Here is a 26,600-nt window from a genome sequence, read left to right as displayed (position 1 = left end):
TCTTCAAGAAATCTGTCATCTTACAGCTCCAAGCAGGTATGCACCAAGATGTCTGGACATTACCCACCATGCAAGCCAAGGGCACAATTACCTATTGCAGTTATGAACTCTAGTTGATATGAAGGGGTGTAGAATGGAAATCTGTATATGGGTTTAACATAGGACACATTTTTCACCATGGATTATGTAAATGCCAAGTGATTTAGTGACAGTTATACTGTAGCTGCCTGACTAAATGTGTTTTTGTTAGTTAAATTGTAACTTTAAAACAGTCTTACACAGGTGTTATTCTTTTGGAAAAACTCCTTTTTACATTATACCATGCAGTACTACAACTCTGTGCATCTGTGCATTCTGCTAAAAATATGTTCTACCTTTTTTTAATGTAGAAAATCCACATGTTCATTATGTCATTTGTACATACTGTAACAAGGGTAGTTAGATTAAAGAGAAATAATGCATGCATAGGAAAAGGTGAAATTAAATATATAGAGGGGCTGGGTTAATGGAAAGGGTAAATTGATTTAATACCTTTTTATCCTCGCATTATTGCTCTGAAGAACCAAGAGTAAAAACCAACAGTTTTTAAGTTGACTGTTACTTACAGCCAGGCCCAGACTGGTAATATGAGGATTCTGGCAAATGCCAGAGGGGCTGCTGTAAGATGCCATAGGTAGTTAAATGCCAGGGCCTGTTTTGAAGCCCAGTCCAGGCCTCTGTTCCAGCAATATAAAGAATGTAATTATAACAAAAGCCCTGTTTTGGGGCTCATGTTAAGCGAAGGGGTGTTTGTCCTTTTAAAAAACAAGACTAGCTCTTTGAGCACTGGCATAATATCTGACTTGTTCTTGTAGCATGAGAAATGTAAATATCTTCTGTTTTGTGAAGGCTTTTAATATTCTATTTATGTATTATTATAATGTATAGAGCTTTGTACACAAGTACTGCTTTGAAAATAAAATATACATATTAGATAGAATTCACCCATTATAGAGAAAGCCATACCAGCCAGAAATTAGATGAGCACTGGAGGTTTCCCACCTTCCTTTTGATTACTATTAAAGGGGTGAAGTCATAGAATGGCCAGTTCTAAGCAACTTTTGAATTGGTCTCCATTACTTTTTTTTTTTATTTAAAAAAAATAAGAAAATGTTTTCTTCTGACTGTTTCCAACTTTCAAATGGGGCTCTATGACCTCAGCAGCCAAACAACAATTACTCTGTAAGGCTATAATTTTATTGTTACTTTTTTTACTTTTGTTTTTGTTTAGGTCCTATCCTATAAATATATCAGTCCAATGTCTGGTCACTAAGGTAATTTGGACCCTAGCAACCAGATAACTAGTGAAATTCCAAACTGGAGTGTTGCTGAACAAAAGGTGAAATAATTACAAAACCACAAATAATACAAAATGAAGACCAGTTGCAGATTGTATCAGTTTATTACACTCTACACCATACTACAATTGAACTCAAAGGTGAACAACCCCTTCAATTGTTAAGGTCAACAGACTGCATTTATTAGCTTGGGCCCCAGGTGTCATTGTATCACATGTGGATCCTTACGTGCCATTCAGGCCAAGCCTTGTGGTGGGTTGGAAGCCACAGCTTTGGATTCAAGATGGACCCAGCATTTCCTAGTTGTTTGTTATTTGTTAATAAAGCCTGTGGCTTCCACAGATGTTTGCCACTGATCTGTCTCAAGTAATGGTTCATAAGGGATTAAGGGGTAAGGTGGCACCTCTACCTATGACCTCTGACATTTCTGTTCTAGTGACCTACAGTATTTTGTCTCAGTATCAACCTGCCTGCGAAGGACACACAAATCACGTTTTCAACTCTTGACCCCACATCTGCAGTTTAGATCAGGGTAATAAATTGCTTGACAGGACAGACCTCTGTTATCCTCTAAAAAGATTTCTATGTTTGTGTTTACCAAACTATTCTTCTCCCATGTGTAACACAACCTGTGTCTCAAGGTACTTGTTTTGAACATCACGTTTATTCTCAGATAGTAAATGTTGTACAATGTTAGCCATAGAACAAAACCAGAACGTAGATAATACTGTACCTTTTATTGGCCAACTGAGTAGATGATAAAATTCTTAGGTCCCTGCTTCAGGAATCGTATACATAGAAACTAAAAAATCATGAAATGTATACACTAGCACAAAGCAAAAAAAAAAAAAAAAACTGTTATCAATCTGACAAGTATGTGTAAAATCATTCCTATATAGATATTGATCAACATCCCTTATCTATGGTCCTCTGTAGAGGTTAATGTAATTACACCTAGTTGTGAGGTGACAGGAGGTGACAGGGTGACACCCAGTTTGTCTACTGGGTGCAGATCTCACACCCCCCTAGCAGTATCAGGGTATTATTAGCCATATTTATATCTAGCCATAAAACTTGTCCCTGTTAAGGCCACACTGTAGGGGATTAATAACAGTTTGTTTTTTTTTTTTGCTCTGTGCTACTGTATAAATGTAATGATTTTCTAGTTTCTGTGTAGATCGTGCCTAAAGCAGGGGCCTAAGTAGCTTGCATTTTTAAATCTACTTAGCTAATAAAAATTATAACCTACTCATAGTTTCTGGTTTTATTCTCAGATAAGCTTGCTTCCTTAAGCAAGCTGTTTATTATTAGCTGTTTTATTCCTATGAGCTTAAATCCCCAACATACTCCAATAGCCAGTTAATGAGGAATGCTGGGAACTGTCGCTCAGAACAGATGTAAAATTCTTGTAGTAAAAGTTGTAGTTACTGCCCATTTAAGATGGACCAGGACCAGCAGAGATAATGCTGTGTTGCCACTGGCCTTAGAGCAGCGGTGACTTCTTGACAGGTCATTGGCCCTAAGTTCAGATGTTTCAATTGTCTCTGTAACTAACTGCTGGTATCTCGCCAAACTGGAATACATATATCAGTAAATATTGCCCTTTTGTATCCTTTTCCTTTGATCCACCATTTAGTGATGGGCTGTGTGCTCCCTCAGAGATCACATGACCAGAAATAATGCAGCTCTAACTGTACCAGGACGAAGTGTGGAAGTAAAAGGCACTGTCCACTGATTGGCTGATGGGGCCTAGCATGTACAGTGGTGTGAAAAACTATTTGCCCCCTTTCTGATTTCTTATTCTTTTGCATGTTTGTCACACTTAAATGTTTCTGCTCATCAAAAACCGTTAACAATCAGTCAAAGATAACATAATTGAACACAAAATGCAGTTTTTAAATGAAGGTTCACGTTATTAAGGGAGAAAAAAAACTCCAAATCTACATGGCCCTATGTGAAAAAGTAATTGCCCCCCTTGTTAAAAAATAACTTAACTGTGGTTTATCAATTTCAATATCAATTTCTGTAGTCACCCCCAGGCCTGATTACTGCCACACCTGTTTCAATCAAGAAATCACTTAAATAGGAGCTACCTGACACAGAGAAGTAGACCAAAAGCACCTCAAAAGCTAGACATCATGCCAAGATCCAAAGAAATTCAGGAACAAATGAGAACAAAAGTAATTGAGATCTATCAGTCTGGTAAAGGTTATAAAGCCATTTCTAAAGCTTTGGGACTCCAGCAAACCACAGTGAGAGCCATTATCCACAAATGGCAAAAACATGGAACAGTGGTAAACCTTCCCAGGAGTGGCCGGCCGACCAAAATTACCCCAAGAGCGCAGAGACAACTCATCCGAGAGGCCACAAAAGACCCCAGGACAACATCTAAAGAACTGCAGGCCTCACTTGCCTCAATTAAGGTCAGTGTTCACGACTCCACCATAAGAAAGAGACTGGGCAAAAACAGCCTGCATGGCAGATTTCCAAGGCGCAAACCACTTTTAAGCAAAAAGAACATTATGGCTCGTCTCAATTTTGCTAAAAAACATCTCAATGATTGCCAAGACTTTTGGGAAAATACCTTGTGGACCGACGAGACAAAAGTTGAACTTTTTGGAAGGTGCGTGTCCCGTTACATCTGGCGTAAAAGTAACACAGCATTTCAGAAAAAGAACATCATACCAACAGTAAAATATGGTGGTGGTAGTGTGATGGTCTGGGGTTGTTTTGCTGCTTCAGGACCTGGAAGGCTTGCTGTGATAGATGGAACCATGAATTCTACTGTCTACCAAAAAATCCTGAAGGAGAATGTCCGGCCATCTGTTCGTCAACTCAAGCTGAAGCGATCTTGGGTGCTGCAGCAGGACAATGACCCAAAACACACCAGCAAATCCACCTCTGAATGGCTGAAGAAAAACAAAATGAAGACTTTGGAGTGGCCTAGTCAAAGTTCTGACCTGAATCCTATTGAGATGTTGTGGCATGACCTTAAAAAGGCGGTTCATGCTAGAAAACCCTCGAATAAAGCTGAATTACAACAATTCTGCAAAGATGAGTGGGCCAAAATTCCTCCAGAGCGCTGTAAAAGACTCGTTGCAAGTTATCGCAAACGCTTGATTGCAGTTATTGCTGCTAAGGGTGGCCCAACCAGTTATTCAGGTTCAGGGGGCAATTACTTTTTCACACAGGGCCATGTAGGTTTGGATTTTTTTTCTCCCTAAATAATAAAAACCCTCATTTAAAAACTGCATTTTGTGTTTACTTGTGTTATCTTTGACTAATAGTTAAATGTGTTTGATGATCAGAAACATTTTGTGCGACAAACATGCAAAAGAATAAGAAATCAGGAAGGGGGCAAATAGTTTTTCACACCACTGTATGTGTGCCTTGGCTTGTTTGTGTGCACTGTGAATCCTAATAATATGAACTTACATATGAACTTGTTTATGCAATATATTTTTATAGAGACCTAAATTGTTTGGGAGTATAGTTTTCCTTTAAAACAGCATTGGCTCCTTAATATGAAAACCACACTAAAAAATGGAAAATCTTCCCAACACAAAAACACATGTTCTACTCTTGTGGAGACAAATGTATAAAACATTTTCATTCTGTTGTGCAATCTGACACTAAAGGGCACTGTGGCAAAGTCATAACTGAGGGAAGGGGACACATTCCTTTAATATTAAATTCTGTCAATATGTGAAAAAACTCATGTATGTGTGTGCGGAACAAAGCAAGCATTGTTATCACAGCTACTGCTTTTTTGTTTTGCATTCCAGGCAAAAAGAAAGACACTTGCAGGCTTGGGCAGGATTTGCAATGTTCAGCATGTGGAACTTCACAGGGGGTCACATCGGGGGTGGGGAACTTACCAGTTTCCCATTGTATCTGCTCCTGTAACACAGCAAAAAGTACTGGTGAAACCTGTGTGTAACATTGTATGCATATGATGGTTGTCTAATAGTGATGAGTGGAATTTTTTGCCAGGTTTTGCCAAGAAAAAAACACCCATAGTCTCCTATGGCAGCAAAAAAAGTCACACAGTATGGAAAAATTTGCAGTTGTTTGAATTTTTGGCAAAGTAAAACAGGACAGATTCAGAGATTAACTCCCCTGGGTAGAAAAGCTCCAATCAACCTCCATCAGCTCACCTCTCCCACCCTGCACAGTCTATTTCATAGAAAAGTGTTCCTATTTGAACAGATGAAATTAAAATGCAGCACAGCAGAGATTGCAGGCGCCAACTTCTAATCCTCTTCATGTCTCTTCGCTGACACAGAGCCTACACGAGCCTGGGCAGTTGGAGCTAGAGCGGAATTAGCTGTAACTGCTCCTACTCCTGCAGGCTCAGTGTCGGCAAAGAGGTACGAAGAGGATTAGAAGATGGCGCCTGCAATCTCTGCTGTGCTGCATTTTAATTTCATCTGTTCAAATAGGAGCACTTTTCTATGAAATAGACTGTGCAGGGTGGGAGAGGTGAGCTGATGGAGGGAAGTTGATTGGAGCTTTTCTACCCAGGGGAGTTTAGCTCTCCTTCAAACTAATGTTTTATCCATTTTAATTGCTTTATTGCTAATCAGTGTGTGCAGTGTTCCCCACTTCCTACTACATCCCTGTGTACTGCTAGTGTTAGGTGAAATAGCTTGAGAAACATATATTAAAGATACAAATGTAATCATATGTGATTCTTTTAATCCTTTCAGGTACTCTTACATGCTTAAACCAGGGACTGATGGTGAAATAATAATTAATTAATTAAATATAAAAGAACTGTAAGAGAAATAATAGAAATTATTTGTCAAATTATAATTTAATAATAAAAAATGTAGTGGATTTCATAAATGTGTCATACACAAAATATATGTTCAGCATAAGCCCTATTCATTGAACTTAGCATAGGGATATCACAAACTCTTGTTTCCAAATAGGGTGCATTAACATGGGGAGCTGTATCTTTACTAAAGTCAAAATCTTCTAGAAAAATTCATATATTTGAGTACAAGACAGCCAATTACACATTTAACTGTAGAAACCTCTGCTTGTGTGGAAATATAGGTTATGGCTATTACTACTGTCTGGCCATTTGTCTTATTGTGATTTATTTCCCTGTTCATGCTCCTACTTCCTGTATAGCTGAGAGCCAGAACGGAGCAGGCAAGTCTTACCTGCCATGCCAACAAATCAACCACAAGTTAAGCTGGCCATAGTCTGAGTTGGCAGCTTATCTGCCCATGTATGGGACCCTCAGACAGGCCTGCCTGACTGATTTCTGGCTAAAAATCAGCCAGCTGTAGACCAGACAGGTTCAAAAATCCCACTGGGGCGAGGAGCGTATCAGCACATGTATGACCATGTTTACAGTGTTTGTCTGTCTGCTTCACCTGTAGTGACACCAGAACTGACTGCTATCCAAACAGTTTATCACATTACCATTTGCACCTGTAGTAACTACTCCCATGTAACTGGAGGAGTCGCAAACCGGACTTGGATTTCTTACTATTGAGTGCTATTTTGATATCTACTGGGAGCTGCTATTTTGCTACCTTCCCTTTGTTCTGCTGATCAGCTGCTGGGAGGGGGGGTGATATCACTCCAACTTGCAGCAGTACAGTAAAGTGTGACTGAAGTTCATCAGAGCACAGGTCACATGGCTGTGGCACCCTGGGAAATGAAGAATATGTGAAATTTCAAAATTAAATAATAAAAATGTGTTTGTGGTATTGAAAAATGAATTTTTAATGCAGGATTCTGTTGTGGTTACACAATTCCCTTTTACTGTATGGCAGGCAAGTACAAAAGTACTTGGCGAACCTAAGCGGTTGAAACTACACACTCTAGTATAAAAACCACACATACAATCTGAGTGATGACGCCAGATAGCATTTATTTGAGATGCTAACCTATTTTCGTAACCTATTTTTACTTTTTAGTGTTAACTGTCTTTTAGTCGCTGGCATGATTTCTTGCCTTCCTCTTTATACTTAATCTTGATCCTGTGCAGATCTTTAACCATGGGAATACATTCTGCTGATGGATAGGAACATGAGATAGATGAGCATGTACCAGATATATATTTTGCACTGTTAATGAAAAACAGTTGCATCTTTGCAGGCCATGTGCCAAAAGGTACACTTATGTTTTCTTTTTATAAAATGGCATGGGGTTGCCAAAAGGAATTGAAAGCATCCATGCAATAGTGTGTGAATAGTAGTGGAAACACACACATAAAAACATGATGGCTGAATAAAATCAATCTAGTAAAACAACCAAGCGGATCTGCCAGTAAAGTGATTTCAGAGAAATACATAACCAGTACCTATGTGCATAAACAGTAGTTTGGGATGTTGGGCACATAATCTGCTCTCTCTGGCATGCATTTATAATTTAATAAAGAAGTATCTAGACAATGTACTTGTTGATTAAGAAAACCTGTTTATTTCATTCAAACATAGCGGCATAAGATGTTTTCAAAAACTGGACATAACTCTGGATGCTTTTGTTTCGACTCTCAGTCATTTCAAGGCTGTGCCTTATTTCCTCCAAGCGAAGATTATGGGTTCTCTCAAACTGCAAAAGCACAACACATGTTAGAAAGCACAGAGGCAAAAGCACCCCCAACAATATATGCAAACAGACAATGCTTTTTACAGCCAGCTGTAGGTTGAAATCAATCATCTGAATGGTTGCCATGGGTTACTGCCCAGGTGCAACTTTGCCCAGGGTTCATAAATGACCCACAGTATGTTGGAAGTCATATTAATAAACAGCACTACTCCAAGGGGTAGTCAGCCTTCAGAATCATGTTCTATATTTAGTAGAAAAAAGCCAGATATTCAAGAATTAGGATCTTTTTCTTTTAAACTGCTTGAAAATGCTGACAAGTGGCAAGTGGGACAAGACTGGGAGGTAGTAATGGGGGGTTCAGGCCAGTTTTGAGCACAACAACAATTTATTCTATTTGTGTTTGCTGCAAAGAAAGCTAAAAAGTCAACTGGGAATACGGCTTTTAAAAAAAGGCTTTTAATGGTCTATCATTACTAGAAACATATATAGCTTCAAAAAGTCTACCTGCGTGTTACTTTACTTTCCAGAAAAACATGGCCCCTGGAATACTCCGTATTAGTGTGTCATTCTACCCTCCACCACCCCTGAAATGGCGTTATTGCCAATTGTATGTTCAGTGACAAATGTGATTGCTTCCCTATGTGAAATAAAATAGATCCTAAAGTTGCCATATGTTGTTAAATAATTTCCCCTCAGTACTGGTTCATGAAAAGTCCATATGGAGGACTCTTTTCATTTTATTAAGCACTTCCACTTTAGTGTGGGCTGCCTGCTGCCTCCAGTGATTGGATAGGAAACATCTGGAAAGTGTCAGGATGTTGCTGACCAGCCTTAGAATGGAAATACTTAGATCACTTAAAGGTAACATTTGGGCAAGAAGGGCAGTCATGCCCCCATATGTAATAAAAGGCACTCAATTTGCCCAGAAGCAGTAGACCATAGCAACCAATAAGATTTTTGCTTTTAAACAGGTGACCAGTAAATGCCACCAGTTGATTGGCTGCTATTGGTCACTGAATCTGGGCATATGTATGGGGTTATGTAATAAAAGGAACTAAGTCTCTTCAGTAATAGCAATGGCCATCATTCTCAAGATGAGATTCTTGGGTGTCCCTGTATTATGATATCTCCAACCCAAGAGCAGAAATGATAGGAAAAGCTTGCTCAAGGAGAAGGTTATCAGACAGAAACAGTGTTGCATACATGTTCCTAAATTACAGTGCAGGTTTAATTCTACCTAAACACATACTGAACACAAAGACATTTTTGAGACTGGATGAAATGCATGGAAAAAGTTGTAATTCATTAAATGTTCTCACCCTTCATTTTGCACTGTGTTTGTGTGGTCCCACCAATATATACTGCATAAATCTGCTTTTTGTGACTACCAGCAACCTAGCAGTGCATTTGTTCTGAAAGATCGGGCTATGCCAATGGTCCAACATTGATGTTATGCTCTTGCTACCCAATCTGCTACTTGCCACCCTCCACAATAATGTTAATTCTGTCATCTGTGGACAGGAAGAGGCAAAGAAGCCTGATTTGCAATCCATATCCCAATGGACAGACCTGCACTCCTAACTGCATCCGTCTGCTGTTACCAAACTTACAATTTTTGCAGGTAGCTGACCTGTTGCAACACCCAGACCCTGAAACACCCAGAGCTTAATCATGGAGCTTTTAAAGGTCTAACATATTTATATTTCTTTTTAGCAAATGATGCACACACACCAGATTGTAACACAAATCTAGGAAAAAAACTATTGTCTTTGTAATGACAAATACTTGCTACAAAAGCTTTATAATAGCCAGAAATAAATTGTGAGGGCTTACCAAAACAGGAGCTATTTACTGATCAGACAAGAGAAATAAGGATATGATATGTAAATACTTATAGGGATGTAAAACTTTATTGGCACGTGGCTTATTTTTGGTGTTTGAAACTAATATGTAGTTTTCTATTGAAAAACAATATCTGGGGTTTATTATAAAGGCCAATGTTCCAATTGTAACCTTATGTGCAAGATTTAAATGAACCAACAACAAAATCTTTCTACTTACAGCATTTAATGTGCAGGCAAGCTGTTTGTGTTCTGCTTTTTTCCTTTTCAGCTCACTTTCAAGGCTCTGCAATTTCCGCTTAAGAGCCAACTCGCTTGACAATACTTTATTGTTTTCTTCGGAAATCTGTATTTTGAATACAAACAGCAGTTTCAATAGCAGAAACATAGAATCATTGATACTAAGTCTGCAGATAGGCTAAAGCGTGAATGGATTACGTAATGCACCAGATGGCTAATGCATAGAAAGACAGATCAAACGATATTGCTTAAAGGAAAGATAATAAATAACCCTCATCTGCAGTTCAATGTAAATTTAATGCAACTCACATGTAATTATTCAGATAAAGTAACTGACCTAGCAGAAAAAGCTGGGGACACACAAGAAGATCTGCTGATGTTTGGCGGTGACTTAACTGGGCCAATCTGATAATATTCACCCAAAGATCATGTGTAACCCCAACTGATATCTAACATAACCCTAAACATATATTGGCCAGCATCAATAAGTATATGCCCAACAAGTGTTTATCAATGGCTCAGCTACTCTGCCATCGACCACTTTGTTAAAATTCTTCCTCTCCTGGGAGCCCACATTTGTACCAGAGGAAGAGGAGACTTTACCACCTTGAAAGTTTGTGACCTCACATAACGTTGAAAATATAAAACCATCACGGATATTTAATATCAGTCTGAACATTTTGCACCAACTCATACGCCTACATATTCCATTGTTTTGTGTTCAGCTCTTGGTTTGGCGATACTTGGAGTGAGTAAGGTGGCTATTTATGCACTGCTCTATTTGTTCTTGTAAGCCACATATATAACAAATAGCATGTTCAGTCCTCTATGATACCCTTAATTCTCTGGAGTCTTGACCTCCCTGCACATGCTCTGCATTAGGCTGCTAACTCTATGTGGGGGCCTGCCATATTTCTGAAACCCCTAGTGGGAATGAAAAACATACCACTACATGCTTTTAAAAAATATTACTGCATTTTTTTTCCACCCTGGACTTATAAGAGAATGATGCTCTCTATTATTACAGCATGCAAAAGGGATTTATCAGCATTACAAAAAAAGCAAAATGGCATCCCCTCCAAAAAAAAAAAAAAAAAAAAAAAAAAGAATTTGTAACAGGATGTTGCATTATCGCTGAAGACCCCCTGAGAGCACTACTCATATTAATGCCAGCTCTCCAACATGTGTCACAATTTATCCTCCAATGCAAAGCCAGTGCAGATGGAATGCTACGACTGGTTGAAAAGTGGAAGAGAGACAAGCAACATATGCCACACACACATGAAAACACAACATATATGACATATTGTGTATATCGACACCTTCCAAACTCAACTTGTACTAGGTGCTAACCCAAAAAATCCAGAAGAAATATATCATGCAAGCATAATATATTTTTTTTTCTCTAGATAGACAGGCAACACTAGTAAGCAAAAGCAGTCATATATAGGTAGGGATATATCATTCCCTTCATTCATACATTCAGTATGGCATATCAATACCAGTATTGCTAACTACAGTATCCAGGTAAAGCAAACCCTTTATTTCACAAAGAATGCCAGATTACTTTAGGGATCAAGAAGCAGCACAGTGCTTTTTGTAGGGTTGGAACATTACAAAACGTTTGCAGAAACAGCAAATAATCACATCTGCCTTCACAATCACCCCCTCAGTAATCAGTCTGTCTACATGCAGCGTTATGCCAGAGTCAGATGGCAAATGGAGCACACACATATGTATCTGACCAGTCAATCAAAATCTGACATACAGAAGACAGACAGATGTCCGAGAGGGGGATACTGAAGAATAACATTATTATTTCAGGAATGGCATCGAATTTTAAATAGATCATATTTAGAAAGTGTCTCATTTCTATGGTTCATATTAAAATAAAATTTTCATGAAAGTTCACCTTATAAAGGAATCAGCTACAATTACTTGGTAGGGCGCATTCCTTACCCTATCCTTTTGAGTGGATTTTCCTGGCACACATTTTCCCACCCCTAAGTGTATATTTTTCTTCTTCTGCCAATGTATCATTCATACAGACCAGTAACGGGAGCTCTTGCATTTGTTAAGCACTTATACAGCTTTCTAGAGCATGCCAAATGGCAGTAAATTTTTAATACCTTGTTTTTCTGTGTAAAACCACACTTATGTTGTACAACCCAGAGGCACTGGGCAACAGACTATAACCCCCATTTTGCAGGGACATTCAGTAGATCTCCCTATGCCTTCTTTGCCATGGCCGACATAGCTCACTATGCAGTGGTAGCCAGGTCCTATGGAATTTCTCCAAAGCTTGTCATGAATAAAAATGCTCCTAAATGCACCAATAAATTCTATGGGCAACCACATGAAAACACAAGATACCGCCTCGTAAATTTCATGTAAATTCCAGGTTGGAAAGGACTGCAGGCACAAAGGATATCATTTTTATTTCAGACAGTGAGGGCTCTGTGAATGTGATTCTATGTGGGATGGACAGTAAATGCTCATTCAGCCAGGTTTGCAATAGAAAGGAAATACATAAAAAATAAGCAGTAAATTGACAGAACTGGATAAGGAAAAGTCAGGACAAAAAATGTACCAACTAGTAGCAATGCACCCATTCACCCTGCTCTAATGAAATGCATGCAGTTTATGCACATGGATGCCAGGGGACTGCCAGCAGCCTGGTAATGATTTCATAGCTTGCAAATTACTAGTAAAGACCTAAAACATTAATAAAATATACTATTTATTTTTCAAACATGTCCAGTAAGCAATGGTTTTTGTGGGAATAAGAATGACAGCTTGAGACTATGGGTCAGATTTACTAAAACTCTAGCACTTCATATTTTTAAAAATTCAATTACTAAAAAATTACTAAAAAATCCCAACCAAAAATTGTGTGTGGGGGAAAAAGTCGCAGAAACTACTACTTTTTCAAATTGTAGCTCCAAAACTTGTATTTTTCCAAATCTGAAACCTCTAAATTTTCAAGGCAAAAGAAGGATCCTTTCAGGAAAGGGACATCTGCCATTGACTTCTACATGGTCTAGGCAAGTTTTAGCTGGCAAATTGATGGATTTGGATTTTTAGTCGTTTGGGCGCATAGTAACTCTTAAAAAATTCTCGACTTTTTTCCCACTACTTTTAGCACTAAAAATCTATATTTGAAAAACAATTATTAAATGGCCCCATAAGAGGTGGCCACAGTGATTGTAGTTTAATCACATATAATTAAATATACAGGCACAAGCTATGTTGCTCTAAACAGGTGCATCTGTGAGCACCTCTGGCCTGGGGAATCTGCCATAACGGTGTTCTCAATTGTAAATATTTACCACATTTTAACTTCACAGAACTTCATGCATTTTCTCATTCAAGGTTTAGTGGTTACAGCAATTTTCCCATTTGGAAATGGTACTCCAGGTATTGTAATTGGAACATAACGCAAGTCTACAAAATAACCTACTTGACTTCTAGCATGTTATAGATTGTCTTATTCTTAGCAACTTTTGAATGGGTCTTAATTTTTTAGTTTTTATAGTTTCTGAATTATTTGCCGCCTTCTACAAAAACTCTTTATATAGCAATTGTCGTCGGTAATTCCCAAATTATTAAGGAGGTGCACAGATCCCAAATATATTTCTGAATTAAAGTTAAAAAAAGAGAAACTAAAGTGGGAACATATTAGGCATGCTAATACCAATATCTTTTATAGGAAAATGTGCATTTATTTATGCAAAACGCAGTGATGAGCGAACTTTTATTTGCCAGGCATGGATTCACAGTGAAATTCCGCATTTTGCCATTGGCAGATTTTTTCACGAAACGGGCAGAAAATTTTGTCAAGAAAAAAAAAGTCATTGCAATCGCATTGCGATTGTGTCAAAAACAGTTGCGCATGGCAAAAAAGTTGCACGGTAACTGCATTTTGCAAATTTTTCACAATCTTGCAAATTTTTTGCCGTTTTGCAAATTTTCCAGACAGGGACAGATTCAATGATCACTAGCAATAGGCTTAGAATATCTTCAAACTATATTAAATTTACACCCAATATCATACACAACATTATTTAAAACAAGGGGAGCGTCTTCCCCATAACATCTACAATAAATCCAAATAGGAAAAACTGATGATCTATTTCCATGTGCATTCACACTTCACACATTCTTGCTATAAGCCCCTTTGGGCAGTTAATTATTATGGTGTCAGCAGGATTATTGCCTTCTCCTTCTGCCTCTTTCCCACTTTTCAATGGGGGTCAATGACTCCAACAGCCATAAAACATATTGCACTGTGATGATGAAATGTTATTATTGCTTATGTTTTTATTTAGGCCCTCTCCTGCTCATTTTCCAGTCTCTTGTTAAAACTCCAAACTGTGTAACTAAATAATTAAAAAAACAACCAAAAATAATGAACATATAATAATGAACATGAACTGAAAAGTCTCACTGAAATATCTCTGCCTACATCATAGTAAAAGCAATAGGATTGTATTGCTCTTTTTAAGAATTGATGTTAGCATAGTTAACATTAAGCACTGTTATATCAACAATGAAGACTTTTAAATAGGTCAACCCTGAAAATGGAACTAAAAAAGGACCACCATTTTATCTTTTTCAGGAAACCAGAAAAAATAGTGTAAAATCAGGGAAATGCGTTTTGCATTATATATTGGTAGGACCACAAAAAAAAATTTAAAATGAAGGAAAACTTAAAATCAGAGTATGTAAAATGAAAATTTCACTGTACCTTATTTCAGAGCTTTTCTGAATAATAATTCTCATACTTGGCAAAGCTGACAGCACTATTACATTATATATAGTACAGGGTACTCAAAAGAAAAAAAACCCGACACATTTCTGTGTTACTGAAAAACCCTTCTGACCCTTTAAAGGAGAAGGAAAGGCTAGTAAAGAGTTAATCTCAAGCTGCAGGCATACCTTCAGTTGTCTCAATAGTGCCCTTAAGTCTCCCCATACTTCACCTGTTCAGAAGATCAGAAGCCAAACAGGAAGAAAAAACGCTGAGCTGTGTAAAGAAAGTTCCCATAATGCCTCACTCCTGCACAGACACCCAGACCAAGTGAACATGCTCAGTTAGCTAGACTAAGGGGCACATTTACTAATCCACGAATCTGAATCCCGAATGGGAAAAAATCGCATTGGAAACGAAAATTTTGCTACTTTTTCATCGTCATGGTTTTTTCGTATTTTGAGCGATTTTTTCATCACCGTCACGACTTTATCGTATTTTGCGTGACTTTCGTTGACGTCGCGATTTTTTCATATTGAGCAATTGTAAACGGCAGAAAAACCAATCCGATTTTTTTGCGACGGCAACGAAAAAGTCATGGAAAATATACGATAAAGTCGTAACCGCAATGAAAAAATCGCGGGACATACGAAAAAGTCGCAACGGCGACGAAAAAGTCGCAAAAATACTGATCATTACGAAAATACACGTTCGGATGCTTTCGGTCCATTTGTGCATTAGTAAATCTGCCCCTAAGAGTCAGCTTCCTGCTGATTGGCTCAGATCCACATTCCTAAGGGGGGGGGAGTGAGTTCTCAGCATTCTTGAAGGAGGGGGGAGCAGGAGAGAGCAGAAAGCTGCGTGTCTGTGGCACAGGAATTACAGACACAAGAAATCTTTTTTCAGAGAAGTCAGTGCAGCGTTTCTGTGAGTGCTTACGGCTGTATTTACATAGACCTTTCTGATAAAGCTTACTTAGTTTTTACCTTTCCTTCTACTTTAAGTCTACATACAGATCTCTCAGGTGCATGATGTGTGAAATGTTTATTTCTTAGGGTGACAGATCCTCTTTAAGGAGAAGAATAATATCATATATCATGTTTCTTATTTCTGCCATATCGTTACATATATGATTCTCTTCCAACACCTGAAATACCGATTTTTTTAATTTGTAAGACACCCCATGAGATTGAAAATAAGATTAACTGCTTGTTTGCTTTAGGGTGAAGACACACAGAGCTACCTATCTGTAAATGATCAGCATTGTCTATTTCTGTAGCCATGACAAGTAGCTGCTACTAGTAGCTCCCTGTGTCTTCATCTTTAGAGTCACAAAACAGTATGCAGTTTAGAGAGTTCTAAACCAGGTATGCTTAAAGTATCTAAGCAAGTATAGCTGTATAGCTTTATTGGTTCTAAAAACATTTGATAATTCTGATCTATTGTGAACCACACCTAGGCTTTGCATCACAAAACCCAATAATTAGGTTATAGGCTTGTTTCTCCTTTATATCATGGAGCTGCCTCCAGTACACTACACGGTGACTATATCATTTTGTTTTAATCTTCTCTATCAATTAAATAATTAACTAAATAAAACTCAAGAATAGATACTTGTATATTTCATATTTGTGTTCAACAAAGGCCATGCCTTGCCTGAGAAGCCGTTGCTTTACGGTCAGTCTGGCCAAAAGCCCCTTGACACCTCCCAGGGGGCTCCCATTGTGTTTATAAGCCAATTACAAGCAGCAGGAAAGAAACTTAATTGTGGGACATTATTTAGATAAAGACAACTGATCGGTGTAATAAATGGCACAACAGCAGAGACTAGCTATCCTCCCAACCTCTAAGGGCCGTGGCAGATGGGGAGATAAGTCGCCGCGTGACAAATCTCCCCGAAATGCCATCCCACCGGCAATAATGTAAATCGCCGGTGGAATGGCATACGCAGCACTAAAATCACTGAAGTTTCTTCTCAAGTTTTCTCCCGGCCCCCACTATGATCTGATGCAAGGAAGCAACGAGGAGCTGGAGGAAGCAGCGGGGAGTGGGAGGATGCATGGGGGAGCCAGAGGACGCAGCGGGGAGCAGGCCAGAATATGAGGACACAGGGGGGGGGGGGGGAGTTTAGTCCGGCCCCCCAACAGTCTGAGGGACCATGAACTGGCCTCCTGGTTAAAAAGTTTGAGGAACCCTATTCTAATTCATTCAGAGTTACACAGTTTTACAAGGTTTTTATTAGGTTTACCAGCTAACAAACTTCCAACTGATTCCTGCCAGAAGACTCTTCAGACAGAAGCTGGTACTGTTTAATAATATTGCTGCATAAAGACATTTTTCTTTTGTTACTAGGGATACATCGAATCCAGTTATTCGGGTTCGCCGAACCCCCAAATCCACCGTAAGGGATTAAGCTGAATACCAAACCGAATCTGAACTAGCATATGCATAGGATTTGGAAGGGTTAAATGTAAAAAAAAAAAAACAAAAAAAACCAAACTATTTTCTTTAAGCCTTGATTTTGGTTATTGTGGCGGCAATGGAAAGATGCTGTGAATAAACCATAACCTATGGAATGGATGCTGCCTTTCATACTGTATAAATAAAACTGTATACTTGTATCCCTAGACATAGCAAAAAAAGCTAATGGGCATACAGCTCATAAATACAGATGGCTGATTGCCTTTTTCTAATTGCAAAGAAGCACAACACTTCTCGCTTCTTCAACTGTTGCTATCCTGGCTGGGTTCAGAAAAAATATGGTGGAAAAAAAAAAGGACACTTCCTCCTAAAGAGACCATGCACAATTCTTATTGTGCAAGTGGGGAGTAAAAAATGTCAGTCTCCAACACTGGAAGACAGAAGGTACTAAATGATTCATGTAAGCCGACTTCATTTCTTGGGCTTATTTAGCATTACTAAACATGGGGAGTTAAACCTAATGTCTTATTCAATGAGAAGACAAACAATAAAAAAATGTAACATGTTTGCAATACCTGCTTTTTTCCCGCCTCCACAGCATTCTCAAGAAGTCTCATTAAAGTGTTACATTCTTTGGCTTTGCTTTCAAGTTGTGCTTCACTCTGCTGTAGATCCCTTTCTTGGCCTTTTAATTTCAATTCAAGTTGCTCATTCTGCATGACCATCTTTTCTAATTTACTAGGTTCAGAACAAAGATCAATATGTTAAAGGTGTATGTATATATGTATTTATTGCCTGGCATTTATATAGTGCTACACATTTCCACTGTGCTTTACATAGATTATATATCATTCACATCATCCCTGCCCCAATGCAGTCAATTTGATCTGGAGTTTATTCCTGGAATTAACCCCAGAACTGCAAGGGCACAATGCTACCCCCTGAGCCATCTGATGACTAATAATAATGATGTGTAAATAACTCATCCCCAATATGTAAAAGGAATACTTACATTCCTATCTCTTCACATTTTCTTGCAATACGATCATTTTCCGTTTTAAATGACTCATTTCCCAAGAAATATTCATTAGTGTCAACCTAGAGAAATGTACAAAAAGAGTGCAATACATTGATGTAACATATAGAGAGTGAAAACGGGGGGGGGGGGGGAGCACACCAAGTATATCTCCTGTACACATCCAGCGCCCCATGCAGCCAAACCAACCTCAGTTGTGTCTCTTGATAAAGGGAAGCTAAAATTCATTATTATTTTTCATTTCACAAAGCAGGCTGGCAGCAACCTGGCATCTAAAATAAGTCAAGAAATGTGGGTAGCTCTATTGCAAAAGTCCTGCCTTTTGAAGGAACAGATGAGTTATTTCTCAGAAATCTATTCCTGGGGATGACATGGTGATTAGTATGTCAGTTATGTCAGTATCTCTTTAAATGAGAAGGCACTGGGGGGTGCCAAATGTTAGGCAGCCCCAGTGATTGCAATCACTTACCTGATACCTAAGAAAACTGCACTAGTTTCATGTGACCAAGCAATCCTCTTCCTTTACTGGTCTATCTTTGGAATCCTGGGGCCTGCGCATGAGCAGTAGAGTGAAAAAGACGACTTTATTTAAGATCAGCTTTTTACTCCACTGCGCATGTGGCACAAAGTCAGTAGAAGGAAGAGGATCACTTTGTTGCAGCTACCCCAGGCTGGTCCTAAAAGGAGGTATCAGATAAGTGATAACAATGGCTGGGGGGGGGGGTGCCTAATTTTTAACCTTTCCATCTCCTTATGACGTTTATAGGCAATAAAGAAACAATCTTCTCCAAAGTATTGTGTAGCGATATGGGAGTAACAAGAATGCTACAGGGGGTTGTTTTCAGTGAAGTCTGTAGCCATTACATCATGCCATTTACTAAGGATTTGTCTTTGTGGTTTCATCGCATGCTATGGTTGCTGAATTCAGAATTATTGTTTATAGAATTTTGGTTCAAATACATAAGTCTAAATTGTACAGAGAAAAATCAGCAAACCCCCCAAATATTAGTGTCTCATTAACATGCTTTTTAATATGCCCCAACCCTTGTTTTCTAATTTTGATTTCTTTATCTCTGAAGCTTTCTTCTCTCATCTATTTGCAATAATACTAATCAAGTTAAAGGAATAAGCCATGCAATAATACAAAAATGTTCTTTTATCTGAGATATTCACCAAACTCTTCAACTTCTGTAATACAGGATATAGTTGCTTTACTATTTATATCTGATCATCGTCCACTCAGTCTTGATTCCACATAGCTGCTCTGCTATCCCAACCCTTCCTTAAATCTCTCAGTTTTATAGCCTTTTAGCTGAAACACTTGCTTTATTCCTCCTTGCAAAATCAACCCTTATCTTATATAGAGATTGCACAGATGTTATTCTTTAACATTCAGGACTGAATAAATGAGCAGGATCTCCACTGTACCATAGCCAAGCTAATTTGGCAATGCTGATAAATTCTTATTCATTCCCATTATCTACAACATTCTAACTGATGTCACTGATGTGATCAGCTTTCTTTCTGGACATTGCCTTCCTGACCCCTTCCAAGGCTTAAAGGTTAACCTTTATCCAAGATATTACAGAACATGAAAAATATTGCCATCCTTGAATACTTACAAGTGTGTCTAAAATCTCCCTTAATGCAAGCAACTTATATTCCAGGCCTACTGCCCCAGGATTATTTATTTATTATTATTTATTTATTGTTTTCAATCTCATTCACTATATCTAATGATTTACACCAATATAACAATACTTCTGTGTTGCATGAAAATAAAACTATTTTAATATATTTATGGAAATGATCTAAATCATCATTAATGATTTATAACAAAAAGGAGGACAAGCAAAGCAATTAAGGAATCAGGTAAAATAATTTTTGCTCATTCATAAAAGATTAAACAAGCAATGACATATACTAAATAACCCTAAATTGTTGAACTGTTAGATATTTTAAAGGTGAAGCCTGTTAAATCCAGCAGTTGTGCTATAGCAGCCAATATGATGGAGTGATCACGATACAGCTGCACACAAGGCACTCTGGCAGATACCCCACACAGTCACATATATATGGCTTAACAAAGGTGATATTTCTATGTCCCTACAAAGATAATAGTTGCTAGGAGGAAAAACTGTTGCTCATTGGCCAGATACGAGTTTAATGCAAATAGATAGTAATTAATTTTTTTTTTTATTTAAGTATGCTTAACAGGTATTTATAAAGCACCAACATATTCCACAACACTGTTCAAAAGAGTGGTGTATGTATTAAACATACAGATTACATAAGGATACTGACCAATACAGAAGGTAAAGAGGATCCTGCACAGTAGAGCTATCCAAACACTGCTTACACAGACAGTTGGCTTCTACAAGGATATGGCACTTGTTTCAAATGTTTGTTAGTAAGAAAATTCCTCCAGTTGGGACCAAATACAAGCTTCTGTTTTATTATTACAGAGAAAAATGAAATCAATTTTAAAAATCTGAATTATTTGCTTAAAATGGAATCTATGGGAGACAGGCTTTCCATAATCCGGATCTTTCTGGATAACGGGTTTCCAGATAACAAATCCCATACCTGTAAAACTTTCTTAAAGGGGACCTGTCACCCTAAGAAATAATTCAAAATTCTTTTCTATTGTGTTTGCTAAGCAAAACAAACTTCACTTACACTATATAAATATTATAAATCTTGTTTCCTTCAGTCTTGGAATTACACAATAACATCAAATAGGCAGGTGCCATTTTGTGGACACTGTTATTAAGACAAGCTTTGTATTACCCCAAAATCTTGTGTATATGCCAGAATGGGGACCATATGCCCATACCCATGCACTGGCTACACAGTTAGATGGTTGGGAGGGAGGGGGAAAGTGAGAGCTGAACTGAAAGTTAAAGTACTTGTAGGCATAGAGGCGGGGCAGGCTATATATGATTGACAGCTGGGATTTTTAAATGCCTTTATAATGGGTTTGGATGTGTTAATATAAAAATTAATTTGGGTTTGTTGTTTAATTTGAAAAGTACTTTTATTATACTGGTTTTTATGTCTGGGTGACAGGTCCACTTTAAGAATGAAGGTATTTCTATGTCTCTTACTACACACAGAACTGCTGCAGATAAATCAAAGCATGTATAAACCTTCCTTTTAGAAATATGGATAAAGCATACCTATCACACCTTTATGTGTTTGTGTGTGTATAATAATAATTTTGAAGGCAAGGTTTATGTTACAAAGTGATGAACTGCCCCGTGTCCATCCCTTGTGCAAAGTGACAGGAATGAATGAGATCTGCCTATCACTGACCACATGGGTTAGATTTAAAACAGAAAATGTATATGTAAGCATTATCTAGCACAGTGCTGTCCAACTGGCGGCCCGCGACCCCCCTCTGTGTAGCCCCCCACCTGTCTGGCTGCTTTGATGGCTTACTCTTGTGTAAGCTTTAAATGGTATCAGTACTGTGATTAACTGCCCCCCCCCCCTGCATGGTTCTCACCTCAGATTCAGGCTGTAATCAGGCTGTATTGTTTAAATATGTAATCCCCTGTGTTGTTCACACCTTTTAATCTCTGCATTGTTCACCCCCTGCAGTGTTCACACCTCAGGCTCAGGCTGTAATCACCCCCATTGTTCCCCTGTTCACACCTCAGGAGCAGTAGAAACCCACAAATATTCCCTGCACACTACAAAAAGAACATATACTGAGGTGGTACTACAATTAAAAAGTTTTTTAATATATAGTTATTGTGCAGACTGTAGGAGCAGTGCCAGCATTGTGTCACTGTAGGCTGCCTGTGTGTGCCATACACACAGGCAGCATAGGGCAAGCAGAGTATGGCACACACAGGCAGGGTAGGGAAGGCAGAGTATGGCATACACAGGCAGAGTAGGGCAGGCAGAGTATGGCACACACAGGCCAAGTTTGGCACAAACCAGCCAAGAATGGCACACACAGTGAAAGTATGGCACACGCAGGCAGGGTAGGGAAGGCAGAGTATGGCACACACAGGCAGAGTAGGGCAAGCAGAGTATGTCACACAGGCCAAGTTTGGCACAAACCAGCCAAGAATGGCACACACAGTGAAAGTATGGCACACACAGGCAGGGTAGGAAATGCAGAGTATGGCACACACAGGCAGGGTAGGGAAGGCAGAGTATGGCACACACAGGCAGGGTAGGGCAGGCAGAGTATGGCACACACAGGCCAAGTATGGCACAAACCAGCCAAGAATGGCACACACAGTGAAAGTATGGCACGCAGGCAGGGTAGGGCAGGCAGAGTATGGCACACACAGGCAGGGTAGGGAAGGCAGAGTATAGCACACACAAAGGCAGGGTAGGGCAGGCAGAGTATGGCACACAGGCAGGGTAGGGCAGGCAGAGTATGGCAGGTTTTTGCTGTACTACAACCATTAATATGGGTATGGTCATGTGATAACATGGGTGTGGTTTCAAGTGGGTGCGGTTTCAAAAAGGGGAGTGGTCAAAACTGGCTTCCATTATCGGCCCTCCACCATGTAGGTCGGAAAAATTCCGGCCCTCGGTACAACAGAAGTTGGACAGCACTGATCTAGCAGAAAAACACCCTGTGAAGTGCAGTGACAGGTGGATCTCATTCATTTCTGTCCCCACACATATGGGACAGATTGGCCTTTTCTCTGTAGTGAAAGAACACTGTGACATAAGCCTAAGGAGAAACAAAATAAGGGTGCCAGGACTGACAAATAATAGTGTTTTCACAATGTTTTGAGATTTGTGGTCTAGAATGCACGTTGATATGGATCTGTGTTTCAAAGCCACTGCCATGGGAGCCTCTGGGATTGTTAAGTCTTGAAAGATGATATAAACACAAAAATAATGATAACACTGAATGGATGCACTGAATCCACTATTTTGGAATCTGGCTGAACCCTGAATGCTTTGTGAAAGATTCGGCCGAATACCAGACTTAATGTGAATCCTAATTTGCATATGCAAATTAAGCTAACAAAGGGGGGGAAGAGCCATCCGCACAGTGAAAATTTTTCACCGTCCGTGTGTCTGTGATTTAAAGTCACATGATTTTAAGGATTTGGATTCAGTTCAGCCAGGACCCTGGATTTGGCTGAATACTGCTGAAAAATGCAGAATCCTGTGAAAAATTCACAGCTGCACTCACCTTAGACAATTTTCTGTGGTGCAAAGTCTCCTAGATGTATTGCAGCGCCCCAACAATGTACAGAACAAAGCACTCAAGCAAAATTTCAGCTGGGGGCGCTTACCCTATTTGTTATGCCAGTGTACCACAAAGAATCAACGTTTCAGGGGGGCACTCCCTCCCTTTATCAGGAGCTTGAGTGCAGTCTCTATTTCTGCTTTGTTATATACATTGTTGAGTATTATATGGCCTGATGGAATATTTTTAGAGGTTGACTGAAATAAAGTACAAAAAGAGCTACAACTCCTCTTCACATTCATTGGACCAGTCAGTTGGCATACTGTACAGGTCAGTCCATGTATGGATACCTTTGGTTCCCTATCACATTCATAAAACTATAATCCCCTATGAATCTATCAGTCTGAGCAAGTTACATGGACAAGAGGATATGTGGTAAGAACCCTAACTTTTTCATCAGTGCTTCCCCAAAAATGGACCATTTCCTTCATCTTTTATCAAAAATAAGTTTTGTAAAAGAACGCCAATGCATGCACCCAAAGTTAATCTGCTTTCAGTATAGTACAAAAGAACACCAATTGCTACAGAAATACTTAAAGGACAAGGAAAGGCTAAGTCACTTGGGGGTGCCAAAATGTTAGCCACCCCCAGTGACTTTAATCGCTTACCTTTTACCCCGGGCTGGTGCCCCTGTTAGGAAAAAACTGCACCAGCCCAGGGTACCTTCAAGCGAACAACTCCTCTTCCTTCTGCTGTCTTTGCGCACTTGCACATGCGCAGTAAAGTGAAAAGCCTGACTTTACCAAAAATGTCGGCCTTTTCACTCTACTGTGCATGCACTGGCCCAGGGATTCCGAAGACAGAAGAAATAAAGAAAAGAAAACACTCGCTACAGGTACCCCAGGCTGGTGCGGTTTTCTTGTAACAGGGGCACCAGCCCGGGGTAAACGGTAAGCGATTAAAGTCACTGGGGGTGCCTAACATTTTGGCACCCCAAGTGACTTAGCCTTTCCTTCTCCTTTAAGGCTTTGTATTTCAGTAATATGAACTGACTGCTTGTTACCAACATGTATAAATGGTATTTAACTTGCACTGTCACATGCTAAATATAAATAGTTCTGAGCACATAAATACCTCATTTACACAACAGTTGTGTAAACAAAGTATTTGTGAAGGAGTAAAGAAGCAAAAATAAAGACAATAATGAATCCATGTAATATTTTTTTTTCTTGCCCCCTTGCTAAATATTCTCTTTTCTCTTTTTCTTAACACATAGAAAGTGTGAGTGAAAGCTTTCTTCCTAAAAGCGTTTCCCTGTTTGTTATAGATGTACATTATGAGTCCTGCCAAAGCTATTCTTAAAAGGAATTTTGCAATTGCCACATCAGTAAAAGTTCAGAGGATGACTTAATAAACCATGCATTTAACTTGTACATGCCTTGAGCTAGAGGATGTTTGAAAATCTTGATTAGGGCTTCACTGGAATCATATGGCACACAGGTCACTAATGGAAGGTTTACAAGTTTTTGTACGTACGTTTCAGACAAAAAAAAGTGACCGTTTCAAGACGCTTCATATTCAAACTCTGCAGTGGATTGCTTAGAAAAAACCCACTTAAAAAGAAATAGGCAAGCTCTGTCATGTTACTAATTAACATTTAGCATGACTGCAGATGGAAACGGAAGACCCTGGCTTATGCGAGGAGATCAACTGGCAATAAGTCATTTTAGTTAGTGTAAATGAGGAACTAATTACATTTCACAACACAAAAAGGCCATCAGATATAGAACTGGATTAAGTTTTACCAACATTTAGCCTTATATAGGTATTTAATAGAAGATTTATGCATTTTCATAACTGCTCAATATCTTACTGGGATAATATAGCTGCTACCAAAGAAATGAAACAAATACCAAAAATTACATTTTACTAAGTCTAAAACTGAAAATCTCAGATACCACTAACCAACCAAACAACCAACCAAACTAACACTAACCAAAAATTGATGTAATTTGCAAAAGTGTTGATAGAGCACTATGAGTAAGTCAACATCTGTTATAATAGTTGCCATAAGCGATCATTGCTATATTTCTGGTTAAGTTCTGTGTGACCTTATGGTCCAGTCATAGTTGACAGTTGTTAAAGTGATACTGAAACTAAAAAACTACTCTTCAAAACATTTTTGTACAATTAAAAGTTACATATTGATCATTTTTTGCTGATAGGGCTGCTTTTGTTACTTGAATTCCTAAACCTGACTGTCCCTTCTCAACCTGTCAGTTAGAGCTTCTAATGCTAACCGCCTTCTGCTGCACAAATATGGCAGCCCCCTCATAGAGGATCATGGGGGATCGGAGAGGTAATGTAAAAGCATCAGGCAAATACTTTAAAGGCAAAATTATGAATAGAATGCAAAGACAATGTCAGGATAAATGTACACAAGGGTTTAATTTCTGGTGTCAGTATCTCTTTAGGACTCAAATCAGATTAAGCTGAGGTCACTTTTTGCCATCCTATTAACAAGTGGCAAGATGCCACTCATGGGATTCCATTTTTTCTAAATAGAACAGATTAATGTTAAATTATATCAGAGCATACAGATATAGTGAATATCTCTACAACAGAGATTCTTAATCAGTTAGGACCAAAAACAGGTAACCATGCTGTTTACATTGGGTACCCATGGTACCCCTTTCTACACTGAAATCGCTCACTACAATAGAAAATAGTCACTACTAGAAAATAGTCACTACTACAGGAGAGGGAAAGGTAAAACCCATAGGGGTGCCTAGTTGGTAAGCACCACTAAGCAATTCTAGTCATTCGCCTCTTACCCTGCACCGGCAGTGCTCTTATTAAAAAAACACAGTGGGTATTGGTAGGGTAGTGTTTGCCGAGCACCATGTTGCCATTATTTCAGTCCTTCCAGGTGTCCCCTGCGTCAAATCAAGAAGGGTGCATGCTCAGCACAGGAATCTCAGAAATGTTCTATACTACACATGCATTCACCCAAGCCCAGCAGGGATGCTTGGAAGACTGGGGGGAGTAGAAGGTAAGTGTCTAGAACCACTGTGGGGTGACTAACAATTTGCAACCCTCGTTGATTCTGTATTTTCTTCTTTTTAAAACAAAGTGTTTCTTTCTTTTTTTTTAAAAAAAAAAAAAAAGCTACTCAAGCTACTATACTGCAAAGCCTGCACACACACCCTAGAGAGGGGGATGAAGAGGGTTCACAGGA

The 26,600-nt window shown here is 38.9% G+C and overlaps 1 protein-coding gene across 3 annotated transcripts in view; it reads right to left on the bottom strand.

Moving 5' to 3' along the window:
• Nucleotides 1-7,755: 7,755 nt before the first annotated feature.
• Nucleotides 7,756-26,600, bottom strand: part of odf2l (outer dense fiber of sperm tails 2-like) — a 39,691-nt gene continuing 20,846 nt past the window's right edge. For all 3 annotated transcript variants that reach the window (XM_012961510.3, XM_031900842.1, XM_002931646.5), the window contains 4 exons: nucleotides 18,172-18,257; nucleotides 17,735-17,897; nucleotides 9,969-10,094; nucleotides 7,756-7,910 (listed from right to left, as the gene is read on the bottom strand). In XM_012961510.3, coding sequence (XP_012816964.2) covers nucleotides 7,782-7,910; nucleotides 9,969-10,094; nucleotides 17,735-17,897; nucleotides 18,172-18,257 — 504 coding nt within the window. In that variant the 3' untranslated portion in view covers nucleotides 7,756-7,781. The remainder of the gene's footprint in view (nucleotides 7,911-9,968; nucleotides 10,095-17,734; nucleotides 17,898-18,171; nucleotides 18,258-26,600) is intronic.

This window comes from Xenopus tropicalis, chromosome 4, assembly GCF_000004195.4.
Source record: "Xenopus tropicalis strain Nigerian chromosome 4, UCB_Xtro_10.0, whole genome shotgun sequence".
NCBI classification, from domain to species: domain Eukaryota; kingdom Metazoa; phylum Chordata; class Amphibia; order Anura; family Pipidae; genus Xenopus; species Xenopus tropicalis.
The sequence above is the reverse complement of the archived record's forward strand: the minus strand, read 5'-3'. Positions and strand labels throughout refer to the sequence as shown.